Source organism: Gavialis gangeticus, unplaced genomic scaffold (genome assembly GCF_001723915.1).
Source record: "Gavialis gangeticus isolate Ggan-Ray unplaced genomic scaffold, GavGan_comp1, whole genome shotgun sequence".
Taxonomy (NCBI): Eukaryota; Metazoa; Chordata; order Crocodylia; family Gavialidae; genus Gavialis; species Gavialis gangeticus.
In genome coordinates, this window is record NW_017729025.1 from 92041962 (window position 1) to 92055212 (window position 13251).

A 13251-nucleotide genomic window follows, 5' to 3' on the forward strand; every position below is an offset into this window, starting at 1 on the left:
TTTGGGGGGGAGGGGTTGGTGGGTTGGTTTTTTTTAAAGAGCTAGGTTTTAAATGAAAAGAGTTTTTCATTCAAAACATCTCAACCAGTTTTACATGTTACCCCTTTATGGATTCCATGTATTACTTATTCCCACATATAAAACAGCAATGATAATACTTCCTTTTCTTATACATGAGCTATAAGCTTTCACTCATTCAGCAGATAACATAAATGGCTTTATGCTCTTTAGACTGAACAGCTCTTGTTATGGTTATTCCTTTAAATCCCTCCCTAAGGACTGCATAATTCAGATAGGGTTTCAAAAGTTTGTGAGTATCTACGGCCTTCAGAGCTCACCTGTGGTAGCTCTGTGAAGCAGGTCAAAGAATGGGGGAGCAGATTAAGGACATTATAGAGAAATAAAGGAGGGCAGGGCTATAAAATACATCAACTGCTCTACAGTAGCTCCTTGTGTGGATACTCTATGCGGTGGCATATGAAAGCTAGCCCATGATAGTTACTTCTCTCTCACTAAAAGATGAGCTAGATGCCTTAGGTTCCATTAAATATGGGGTAAGAGCATGCACACACAAACAGTGACCAGGGAGCTGCTGTATAGCTCCCCCCCACCCCCGATATTTTGGGGTAATAGCTCATTTGTGTGCCAGTGCTCCTAGAGTAATTCATTGGTGTTCTAGGAATAAAACTATACCCTAACTGTGCATGAAATCCTGGGCAACATACTAAGTTCATTGTTGGGCATGAGAAGCGCAGAAATGTAGAAAAGTCTCTCAATCTGCCCAGTTTTAGAGGGCTCCAAAGCAGGGACAGAGTGACAGGAAGTTACCCAATGTGCTCATACAATGTGCCTTAGCCTACCATGGAACAAGCCTGCATTACCAAAGGTGTAGCTAGTCATTTGAAATACCCCTACATACTGGGTAAATTTAGGTAAGGATTTAGCAGTGGGAGAGTAAAAGCCCTTGCCAGGGAAAAGCGAACTGTAGTCATCATAAGAAATGCCACTCCCAAGAAATTAAAAGCAGCATATGAGTACTGGTGTTTGCCAGGTCTGCAGCCCCCTGGTGCTAGTAACTCCCAGAACCAGGACACCTTGACTCCTGACGGTCTTGAAATTAAAAGGGCTGCAGCTGAATGGGAAAGATGCATGCATGCTTTCAAACATCTAAAAGAAATACCCTAAGCACAGCCCTCATTGTTACTTGTATTTGTCTTGCAAACTGAATAGGCTGCTGTTTAGGATGACCTTGACCTTGGCCTAACTCTTAAGTATCTCCAATGCAAAAAGCTGTTCCATCCAACCTAAATATTCCTGCTTCTCCTTGGCCAGCTGAAGCCCCTGTGCTTCCAGGCTCTCAATCATGGCTTCTCCCAACTGGGCATTCTTCCAGGTCCTGAAGAGAGAATGAAGACAAATAAGATAATGGGAAAGAAAACAAGTCAGAGTTATTGGAAGAGTTGAGAGACTCCATTTTATATTCCACCAAGCAATGCAAACACAAAGTCCTTTGTTCTCTAAGAATTGTTTTGTTTTCTTATTTATGAGTAATAATATTTTATAAATTGGAAGCTTCCCTTTTCCAGGGACTGTGTATAAACATAATGCTTTCTCTCTTCTTCTGGGAGTCCTACACTGGGATCCATCCTCCAAGCCCGTGCAGCATATGAGGAACCTCTAATTGAGAGCCTGCTTCACAGTAGGGATTGGCACTTGGATTGGAAATTGACCCTGGTGGCTTGGTACAACTTTGATAGACGAAGATGAGGACTTATCTTCTATTACATTTCACTCCTGTCTAAGTCCCACATCTTGTAGCCAGTGGCATTTCCCCCTCTCACTCTTGTCCAATGCTGTACCCCAGAACCACTACCTTCCTTCCAGCATTAAAACCTCCTCACTTTCACACGTGTTGGTCTTTATCCACAACCCTGCAGACTTCTGGTCTTGTATCTTTTTAAACATCTCTGCCTGTCTTAGCAGTTAGCACTTGGATTTAAGCTATATCCTAGCCCCCTAGTCTGACAAGTAGCACTACTTCTAAAAATAATAAAGACCCCCTGTTAAAAACTTAAGAAAAAATAAAACCTAAAGTAAGAGAAGCAGGGTTATAGTAGTAATTTGTATGACTAGTACTACACACCAAGAGATCTCAATGCTTTTTGCAAACATTATTGAACAAAGCCCCCCCTCCACCTTATCCCATATAGCAGATGTGTTACTGGCTGCACCTGAAAAGCAAGGGCATGCATCAGTATAGAGGTAAAGTAACAAGACCAAGGACACACAAGTCAAAGGCACAGACAGGAATAGGACCCAGTCTTCTCGGACCTGGGCTTGAGTTCTTACAGAAAACATTTTTCATACTGAAAATGCAGGCTGATTTGTTTATATTCACACATGACAGTGAGGACAGTAATTTCTTTAGCATTCCCATTAAAACATATACATGCTAAGGTAGGGCTTTTAGGGTTTAATTATTTATGTATTTATTTTCTGAAAAAAGACTAAATCTGTAAAGAGATGTTTCATTTGGTATGGGACTGATTGTCTCTCTGTTTGACTTGAATCAGAACAGGAGGGGCACAGTCATTTACACATGTCGCCCTTCCAAGAGAACACAGCCTGACAGGCTTGTCCCAGGACTGAACCACAGTAACTGTACAAGATGTACACAATGTTAGTACTCCCTACCCAGCAGGTTTCATAGAGATTTGAAGCATGATGGTGGACATGTATATCTGTATGACCCCAGGACAAAAGGTTTTCTCTTAAAACAAACGTGATGACTACTTCTAGCCCAAGATTCATAAATATGAGAAGCAAATTGGACTTTCAAAGCTGGGACAGGGTTGTGGTTTCTCCCCCCTCCCCACTAGCTGTTTGGCATTTACAGGTTTTCGAAATAACTGTAATCAACAACCTCTTGTTGAATACTTTTAAGAAAGCCTTTATTTTTGTCTCTGGCAAACCTTATTTGCTGCACTAATACCTTTCATGCCCACAGTCAGACCTTTCAAAAAGCAAATTAAAAGACAATTAGTGAACAGGCGCAGCTTTGTGTGTGTTTTATACAGCTGGATTCCTTTTAAACTAATGGGCTTTTGTAATATTTTCCAAAATGCAGAGAACTTAGAACACAGAGTCATAGAAAATTTAGGTTGGAAGGGATCTCAGGAGGTCATCTAGTTCAACCCCCTGTTCAAAGCAGGACCAGCCCCAACTAGATCATCCCAGCCAAAGCTTTGTCTACCTGGGTCTTAACAGCCTCCAAGGATAAAGACTCCACAACGTCTCTGGGTAATCTGTTCTAGTGTTTTACTACCCTCCTGGTGAGAAAATGTTTCCTAATATCTAACCTAAACTTAAAATTGTTGCTCCTTGTCCTGTCATTTGCCACCATTGAGAACAGTCTAGCTCCATCCTCTTTGCAACCATCCTTCAGGTAGTTGAAGGCTGCTGTCAAATCCCCCCCTCAGTCTTCTCTTCTCCAGACTAAATAAGCCCAGTTCCCTCAGCCTCTCCTCATCAGTAATGTGCCTCAGTCCCCTAACCATTTCCATTGTCCTTCACTGGAGTCTCTCCAATTTGTCCACAGATTGTCTAATGTTAATAAAAACGTATAGTTTTGCAGATGGCTTGAATGTGTGTGCGCGTGTGCTTGCGCATGTGCACACATGGCATATGCAAGGCTGTCATGATGTAGTATTTTAAAATATTGAGACATTGAATTAAATCCTGTTCTCAGGCTTAAGGGATTCAAAACAGGTGAAGCATTTAAGATGTCTGCCTCTTTCGTAAATACCAATCTGAGATTTTCCTCATATGCAAGGGACAGCCTTATTAAGCCTACTTAACCCTAGTTTATGAAAATGGTGTAGTCTGCCTCACATTTGAAAAGTAATTGACACCTAACTGCTGAAAATAAGTACCTGTATTACAAAGGAAAGCAGCAGTCTTGTGACTAGAGCTGGTGGAGAATTGTTCCACAAAATGGATTTTCATCAGAAAATGCTAAGTCACTGAAGTAAAACAAATTGCAGCAAGGGGTTAGCTGAAAGCTGTTTATGAATTATTAGAAATAAATATTATAATTCAGAATTTCCGTTGGCTTTCAAATGATTATTATGAATACTACTCCTAGTAGCAGTACTCCTATAACAGCACCAGACATCATAACAGAGAACATGGCTCCATTGTGCCAGGCTCTATACTTCCCTATTACACATCACAATTATATAACATAACTTCTTATTTAAAAAATAAATCTCTTGTGGCAGTCTGATTTGACATTTCACCTTTGGGTGGGTCCTCTGAACACCTGAACCAGAAGATCCCTGCCCTCTCCACTCCACTTTAAAACGAAACATTTCCATGGTCTGACAAGTACTGTAGCTGCCATCCTGCTGACTACAGCAGACTTGAGGGAATTCCCTTACAGAAACTGTCAGTTCCACTCTATAATTAGTCAGAGAAGTCTTTGGGTACATCCCCATTGCCATCACCCCTGTAACTGCAGTTCATGCAGACAAACCTGAGCTCAGGTTCCAGTAGCAGTGTATCTACAGCACCCTGGAGCCTAATCTGGGCTGTTAAACCCACCGGAGAAGCTGCACAAACACTCACCCAGGCTGAACTCTGTGCTGCTGCAGCTCAACTGCTAGTAAGCAGGACTCAAGTCTGGGAATGAGCAGTCATCTTGGTAGGTAGTTTAGACTCCCTTGCAACAATACAGCGCATTCCCACCAGGCCACCTGACAGTGACTAGCCCGTCTCCTCGATACTTCAAATAATACCTACCACTGCAGTATCCTTGCACACCATCCCTGTTCCAGATTTAAAGTAACAGTACACATATGGGCAAAGAAAATGGTGAGGGAGCTGGGGGACATGACTTATGCGGAAAGACAGAGGGAACTGGGCTTATTTAGTCTAGAAACCAAGACACTGAGAGGGGATTTAATAGCAGCCTTCAACTACCTGAAGGAGGATTCAAAAGAAGATGGAGCTAGACTGGTCTCAGAGGTGGCAGATGACCCAACAAGGAACAATGGTCTCAAGTTGCAGTGAGGGAAGTTTAGGTTAGATATTAGGAAACGTTTTCTCACTAGGAGGGTAGTAAATCACTGGAACCGGTTACCCAGAGAGGTGGTAGAAGCTCCATCCTTGGAGGTTTTCAAGGCCTGGCTAGACAAAGCTTTGGCTGGGATGATCTTGTTGGGGGTGATCCTGCTTTGAGCAGGGGGTTGGACAAGATGATCTCCTGAGGACCCTTCTAACCCTAACTTTCTATGATTCTATATCTTCAGTCCTTTGCAATGCAAAGAATGAAATGAAGGGAAGAGGATGCTACCCATTCCAGTCTCATTTGCCCTGTTTTCCCTGCATACTTATGCTCTCTTTTCTTATTTTTCTTCTTCTTCATGATGAAAATGATGAAGAGAGAAGTGGAATGATCACAACAAGCTGCAAGCATCTGGTAGAGTCAGCAGCATGTTTTCCCTGTAGCAGAAGGGCACTAAAATGCAGTGCCTAAATAATGAACACGGCATCCTTTTAACTTTCCCTTTCAATGCTGCTCAATTTACTGGACCACACTGTGTCTTTTTTGGCTACTGCTCAGCTCCTGACCTAACTTTGCTAATACATACCACATCATCCCTGCTCTTCTTCACACACAGCCGGTCATTGCAACTCATTAGGTAGACACTGGACCTGCAGCATTCTAGCAGTGATGACATACAGGGTGGAAAGTAGGAGAGGAGGATACTACAAGCCTATTTTCCTCCTGCAGGGCGGGTTATCCTACTGCACCAAAAAAAACCATATGACAATGGCTTCATCAGTTTCTGCATCAAACACTTTGGGTTCAAGAGCCAGAATCAGGGTCTAGGAACAGGGTGGACTCTGGGCGTGGGGTGCAGCCACACAGGACCTCATGCTTTTGGAAACCCTTTGCCAGTACCTGTTCCCCACATGCATTTTTAAAGAGAAATCTACCTGACTCCCAGCAAGAAGGGTCCCAAGGTCAAAATCAGCACTGGTATAAGCAAATGCAGCTCTATGGACTTCAGTGGAAGTTCTTCTACTTATAAGACACTAACTGTGAGGTTTTTATATTCCTTTGTAGTGGGGGGCATGGCCCTCTTCCTTTGATCTCTCGAACATATTTTAACAATCCTCAAAGAAGTAAGACATTGGTCACTGTTGTCCCTCTGCCTTCCCTATGGTGAGTTAATGTGTTACATCTTGTGTTGTGTCAAGACTGACTGTGTAATTTTACTAACAAGTTAGACAATGGGTTTGTATAGGATGGTTTGGATAGAGGTGATCCAGGCATGGGGTTGGACTAGATCTCTGAAGGTTCCTTCTACCTTTAGTTCCCTATGATTCGATGAATTTACACATCCCTGCCCATCCTCCTCAAGAGCCATGCCCTTCCCCTCTACAGCATAGATCACAGGGGACTGCCTGGGGCTCAGCATCTCTCACACCTGGTCCTCCCAAATCTGAGCCGTTTATGGTCAGAGCATAGGGGGACCAAACACCCTGTGTATCCTAGCACTTGAAGGGTAATCTCCCTCCATTTCCCAATCTCTGGAGTGGTCCTGCCAGCGTTTTAATTCCTATATGGCCTGGGCCTCAGTCAAACAGAGTTATAAGGCAAGTCAGTAAAGTCCCCACTGCCTACTTGACACAAGTATTGTCATAGTAGCTAACATCATTGGAGCTCCAGTGAGGAAAGGGTAGGGTAGGGACAGCATAACAAGCATGCTGGTGCTTACAATGCCAAAGAGAAACAGTGAGCTGGGGGATTTGCTTTTCCTCTCAAGTCTGAGCACCCAGTGGGCACGACTGGCCTCTGGGTGGCATGGTGAGTGGAGACTGAGCTGCGCATCTATACAGCCCAGATCCAGGAGCGAGCAGAATGGGAGGAGGGCAAAGAGTGCTGCATATTTAGTCACCATTAATAAAAAATGACCCTGTACCACATCTTGGTGCAACAATAATATTTCCTTCCTCCCAACACACACAAGTTTCTGAGAAGTGAGCAGTCCTGATCTGCCCATGCCAACATGCTAGGATAAACTCATCTGAATGAGAAGCCCTTTTTTCTAGCCATATTTTACGGGGGCTCAAGGGTACAAATCCGGCATAATACCCCGCTGGGCAAAAGCTCCTGCTGCAGGGCATATGGCAAAGTGCTCTTTCCTTTAAACAGCTTAGCTGATTACCAGGCTCCAGAGGTTCTGAAAGTCCCATGTGGTCTGGGAGAACTCCGGGCCCTAAGCCCCACAACCCCTCCCTGCCACTGCCTTTCCACACTTCTGCTAAAACTTGAACGGTGCTTGTCCTCGTTTCATACCAGCCTGCCCATTTCACTGGGAGGCACTTGAGCAATGACATTCCAGGGCTAGCAACAGTCAAACCTCAAAACGTGCAAAGGTGCCAGTCAGATAAGCTACCAAAGCATCCTGGTGCTTACAGCCTTTATGTCACCGAGGTGTGCAGAAGTGGCTTGGAAATGTGATAAATCAACCCTCTCAGGTGATCTGCTATACTCCCCAAGGGGGCTCATAGTTAGCCTCTCTCATAGGGCCACGCGCCAGCTGAGTGTGCTGAAATATGGGACCTATGCCTCAAAGATCACAGAACCATGTCAGAACTGCTGTTGAACCCTTGGGGCCACTGTTATTGTCGTTCCCTTCACATGGGGGCCTAGACCTCCCTCATCCTCGCCCCATGTCACCCCAGATACCTATGCTAGTGGTGCAGGGAGCCTCAGAGTCATAAGCTCCCAGGTCTTGCTCCTCATCCAACAGAACTGCATTGCTTTCACTAAGTCCAAGAAGTGAGAAGAAATAGCAGGACAGAAGTTGCCACGTGGCATTCCATTACTTCCCAGTCCTGTCCAGAGCCAGGGGATGACGCAGCAAAATAATTAAACTTTAGCATAATGGAGGAAGATTCATATCAAGTCTTAAACTGTTTGGTTTATGTGGTAGAGTGGTCGAAATCTGAGGTTAACCAGCACTGACAAGCCATGGAGCAGTATTTCAACTTTTATACACTGTAACACTAGTCACACTTTGCTCTTCTCACAAGACACACCCTCTGGTCCCCTTCACCTTACCAAAATACTTCAGAAAAGAGAAAAGACTAGAAATAAGCCCCTGGTACTTACACTTTCCCAGACTCCTGCAGCAGTTCCAGCCACTGGGCCTGTTCAAACTCTGACTCAGCTGCCAGGACAATGTTACCCTGAGAAAGAAAAGCAAAGCCTGCAATGAGAGCTGCTGGTGTAGCACATGCATATGCATATACAACATCCTACACATGGTCCTATCCAGGCCACCAGTGGACTCAGGTATTGTAAGCACTGCTACCTGCCCACCATTGATACTAGTCCAAATGGCAGAAAAAACTGGATGGGCTCTGGAGCCACCCCTATCCTTTGACTCTCATTGAGGTGGCAAGGCACATAAGCAAATGATGGAGGGCAATGGGCAGCAATGCTGCTAAGTAGTTCCATTTGCTGTGAATAAACAGAGTGTATCAATTTCCGGGGCTGTTACTCCAACCCTCTCCTCAGTGATAAGCTCATCTACTTGAAAAGAAAAGAGTTCACTCACATGGAAGTCCTCATGGGAGATCTTTATAGCATAAGGCATGTTGGGCTCTTCTTTGGCCTCCACGATGCAACCCCCCAGAGGAATGACACCCTAGTGTGGAACCAGTGTTGAAATCAGTCAGTATACCTTCAGTGAGCAGATACAAGGCACAGCCAAAAGCAAGGCATATCAGGGACTCCCATTCTCAGCTTTCCCCATGCCCCTCTTCAGATGCTGGCAGTATCACAAAAATCAACACGTATAGTTCCTGAGAAGCAGGACTGACACCTCACAGCACCCAGGGGAACCTGCTGTAACTGATTAAAGGGATGTGCTAATCAGGGGAAGATCTGGGGGTGAGGAGGGAGTGTTTGAACCCTGCTTTGACTCCTGCTCCACCCAAAGTATAAAACCAACTGCCTGGTGGTAGCAGCAGCATTTCTAGTCAGGCAGTGCTGAGGAAGTCCCTTGACTTCACGGATCATTATAATCTACCTGATCCCTTCCAAACTCTTCACCTTCTCCTTTTTAACGGTCTTGATGTTTCACCAATCAAGCTATCCTTTGTTCTACAATGCTGCTGTCTGTTAGCTGCTCCTGAAACTCCTGTCACAGCCCTGCAGATTGTCTTTACCTCATTCCAATGAAGTTATATTTGTTTTCGCTGCAATCAAACTAAATAATACAGCCCTAGGCCTCTAGAGCAGTGGTCTCCAAACTTTTTTGATCGCGCACCCCTATCGGTAAAAAATTTTTGAGCACGCACCCCCAATATATGTATATTTATTTATTTATAAATGATATACATGTACTACTGTACTACTATATTACGTACATTATAAAACATACACAAAAATAGAAATTAAAAAAGGATGAGATAAAAAATAAATATAAATAGTTCTAATATTTTCTTCCCGCACCCCAATGGATCGTCTTGCACACCCCCTAGAGTGTGCGCACCCCACTTTGGAGACCACTGCTCTAGAGTACTAATAAAGCTTCTAATTTAACTGCAGAAAAAGATGTTGTTTTATAGGTGATGATGCAGCCAGAGAGCAGAGGAAGCAAAATTCTAGATCCACACATGGTGCTAATGGGCTGCACAGGGAGCCTAATCTTGCCCACCTCCAGTGGGTGCTGGGATATGAAAACTGGAAAGAAATGGGAGGTTCTTTTGTTAAAGACCAGGGGGTTAGTTGCTAACTTTTGCCTTGTATTTTACAATTTTAGCTTTGCTGTAGGCTAAGCTTCCATTATTTTTGTAAGTATATTATAATTATGGTCTTCTTTATTATGCCCCAGGTTCACAGAATGTACCTTTTCATGTGCAGAGTACAGTGGGTTATGAATGGTTGCTTGCTCACTTACAGAAAGAAATGTGGGGGTCGTCCATAGGAATACAGTGTTTTTGGATAAAAGGGATATTTTGCTCTATTTCCAAATGTTCTTTCCAGTGAACAGTGCTGTAACTCCATTCAGTGGCACCACACTCACTTTGTGAAGTGCCAGATCACCTTCACTTTTGCAGCCAGGTCAATGGTACTCAGTTACCTTCTCTTATGATCAGGGATCCTGTTTTCTCTGATTAAAAAAAAAAATAATCCCCAATTATTGGTTTAAAAAAATAATCCCCAATTTTTGGTTTAAAAAAAGGAACCCCAAATCCACCTTTTTGTGATTAAAATGAAACGCCACTATATCTCTCTCTTTATATTCGTGGTGTTTCATTTAAATCATGGCAAAATCATCCAGCAGGCTTAAGAAGTTATGCTTCAATGAGTAACTACAAATGCAACCGTGAGGGAGTTGGTGTCCCCATTTATGGCTCCTGGACTTCATTTCTCTAAGTGGTAGTTTCCCCTGTATATTAGCGCACATTGGTGACAGCTAGCATATCACCAATGCCTGCTGCAGGTGAAATCAGACCCTCTAAAGTGCATGTCCTCTGTGGCTGGCGGTCCATGGAGAACAAAAAATGGCTACTCCCACTAAAAGCACAGGTGGCAAAGGCCTGAGACATGAACCTTCCCCTTCCTTATCCTGCATGTGTGTGAGGTATACTGGGGCACTGTTGTGTCTGACTAGATTTGCAGGTTCAGATTAACAGAAAGTCATGATGACTCAAGTAATAAACCAGGTGATGATTAGAGTAGCCTCACAGCAGACTATTCTAATGGCCACCAGATGAACTGGGTAATCATGAGATCAGAGTATGCAGCATGGCTGGGCAACAGCACTAGCAGGACATGGACAGACAGTGGCAGCAGCTGCCCTTCCTCCACTCCACATTGGCAGTTGCAGCTGGTGACCCAGCCACCTGGCTCCTTGTTACATTAGTGCATGAGATGACTAAAGAAGTTGGGCTGTGAACCTAACATCAGGAAAAAGTATTAAAAAATAAAACCAAGTAGCTGGTGGGGTTGGGGGGAGCCTCAGTTAAGTTCGCTTTTTTATAAGAGGTTCATCAACATTCCTGTATCATTTGGAGGTGCCTCTGGGTCCAGCGACCCAGGGCTGGAGTTAGATAACCTACTTCCTCTGCTCTCTGGCTGCTTGTAAGAAGAGAGCTGGAGTCCTAATGGACCCCACAGAAGAGTGCTGACCTTTGGGTGAATATTGAAGTATTTATTGCTTTCAAAATTCTTCTTCTCACTCTCAGCATAGTAAAGCAGAAAGCTCTCCTTGATGATGAAGAACCTGAGGGGAAAAGAAACAAAAAAATAAATAAATCCTAGTAATGCCCTCCTGTCTTAGAACATCCGATTCATCACAACCTCAGACAACCTTTACCTAATGAAACGCTCCCCTTGAGCCAAGGGGTTTTATTATTTCCACTCTGCAAATGGGAGAACACAGGTAGAGAGAAGCAAAGTGCTTAGTCAAGGTTATTCAAAGTAACCCCTGGAACCAGTGAAGGTTAATTTGAAGGCAACAGAGATTTCTAATAATATGTGCCAGAGGGGTGAAGTAGCCCCAGAGAATAAGTAACAGTTCTGATCCTGCTGCTGACAAATGCCTGGCAGCCTGATCTGTGTTCTTGCCATTAAGGGCATTAAAGGGTAGAAGTAATTTCCCCAAAATCCTGAGAGCAGAGATCCTCTCCAAGCCTTTGGTGTTCATCCTCTGGAAATGGAAAAGAAACAATTTCTTCAGACATGCACTGCATTAACAATGTATTGTGTTCTGCTCAGTCATCATCCCAGTGAATGCCATTGAATAGAAACACAACATCAAAGCTCCTGTAAATTAAGCTTTGAAACTATAAGAATTCTTTGAGTGTTCCTCAAAATTATGAATAAAAAAGATTTTTTTTTACTTATTCAGACTTTCAAAAGGCTGTTGAAAAATCTCACTTCTATTAAGAAAAGTAAACAGTTGTAGATTGAAAGGTAAAGTAGTGTATTGTGCAGACTGTAACCAAGGCACTGGGGAAATAAAAACCAAAATTAAAAGAACAGTTTTCAACATGGCAAAAGGTTAACAGTAGGGGAACCCAAAATTTCATATGAGGGTGGGTGGGAAGATCAATGGAGTTATGGAAATTTATAAGTCAGGGATATATGGGCCAGAGTTCTTTATATTTATTAATAACCTGCTGAAGTGGTTAAATGGTGAAGTGCCATAATCTATAGATGACACAAAATTATGTAAATCAGTGAAATGTAGAAAAGAGTATGCATAATTTCCAAAGGGGCCTGCCAAAGCTAAAGAAGCAGACAACATGGTGGCAAATTAAATACACTGTGCAAAAACTGGAATTCACACCATTATGGAACCATTTAAATTACCCATATGGAAATTAAATTGAGCGAAGGGAAAAAAAGAGGCTTGGATATCACTGTGGGCCCTGCAACAAAACCTCCTGCTCAATTCACAGCAATAGCGGAATGCCCCGTGTATTTCATGGAGTCTCTGAATCTTTGGGGTTTTTTTTAAAGATACTGAATGGTAGAAAAATTAAATGGTCTGTTCTTATTTACTTAGCCAAAGAAAAGTGCTCTTATTTACCCAAATCTTAGATGACTTTGAATTTAAGACTACCCCAATAATTAGATTCTACGCATGGACATTTTTTACATTACCTATACATTTTCCATGTATAGCTTCTAATTATCAGAAGGTGTCTTAAATTCATCAACCCACTGCTGCAGCATGGAAAGCAGCAGCAGCAACATCAGGGGAGGGGGCAGGCAGTTTGGGGGGCAGGTAGCCTCCTTGTCTCATGGCCTCACACCAGTTGTCCCCTTGCAGCCAGTCCCCCTGTTGCCTCTGCCTCCCCTACAGCCTCTGACCCAACCTTCAGCCCCCGCAGGCTCTGCTCCCCACTCCTGCTCCCCACAGCCTTTCTTGCTTGCCCCACCACTGCTTGCTGTCAGGCATGACTCTGCCTCTCTTCCCTCCCCGGCATGGACCATGCTGACGCCCTAGCTCATGCCCAGCCATGCAGCAGTGTCCCAGGCCAGAGGTGCCACGGCTAGGCCAGGCAGGGCCCAGAGCGTCCATATGCTCTGTGCCCAGGAGAGAATGAAGCCACAGCCGGATCCACACCTGATAGTGAGTGATGGGGGGAGGAGGAGGGGAGGGGAGGGGAGCAAGGGAGCAGAGGCTTTTGGGGAGCAGGTAGGGGGCAGAGACCATT

The 13251-nt window shown here is 43.9% G+C and overlaps 1 protein-coding gene across 1 annotated transcript in view; it reads right to left on the reverse strand.

The window, feature by feature from the left end:
• PLEKHD1 (pleckstrin homology and coiled-coil domain containing D1) overlaps positions 1-13251 on the reverse strand; it is an 87454-nt gene that overhangs the window by 24580 nt on the left and 49623 nt on the right. Inside the window, exons 2-5 of the mRNA XM_019519157.1 lie at positions 11216-11309; positions 8634-8723; positions 8186-8262; positions 1305-1396 (exon numbers count right to left, since the gene is read on the reverse strand). Of these exons, the coding sequence (XP_019374702.1) occupies positions 1305-1396; positions 8186-8262; positions 8634-8723; positions 11216-11309 (353 nt within the window). The remainder of the gene's footprint in view (positions 1-1304; positions 1397-8185; positions 8263-8633; positions 8724-11215; positions 11310-13251) is intronic.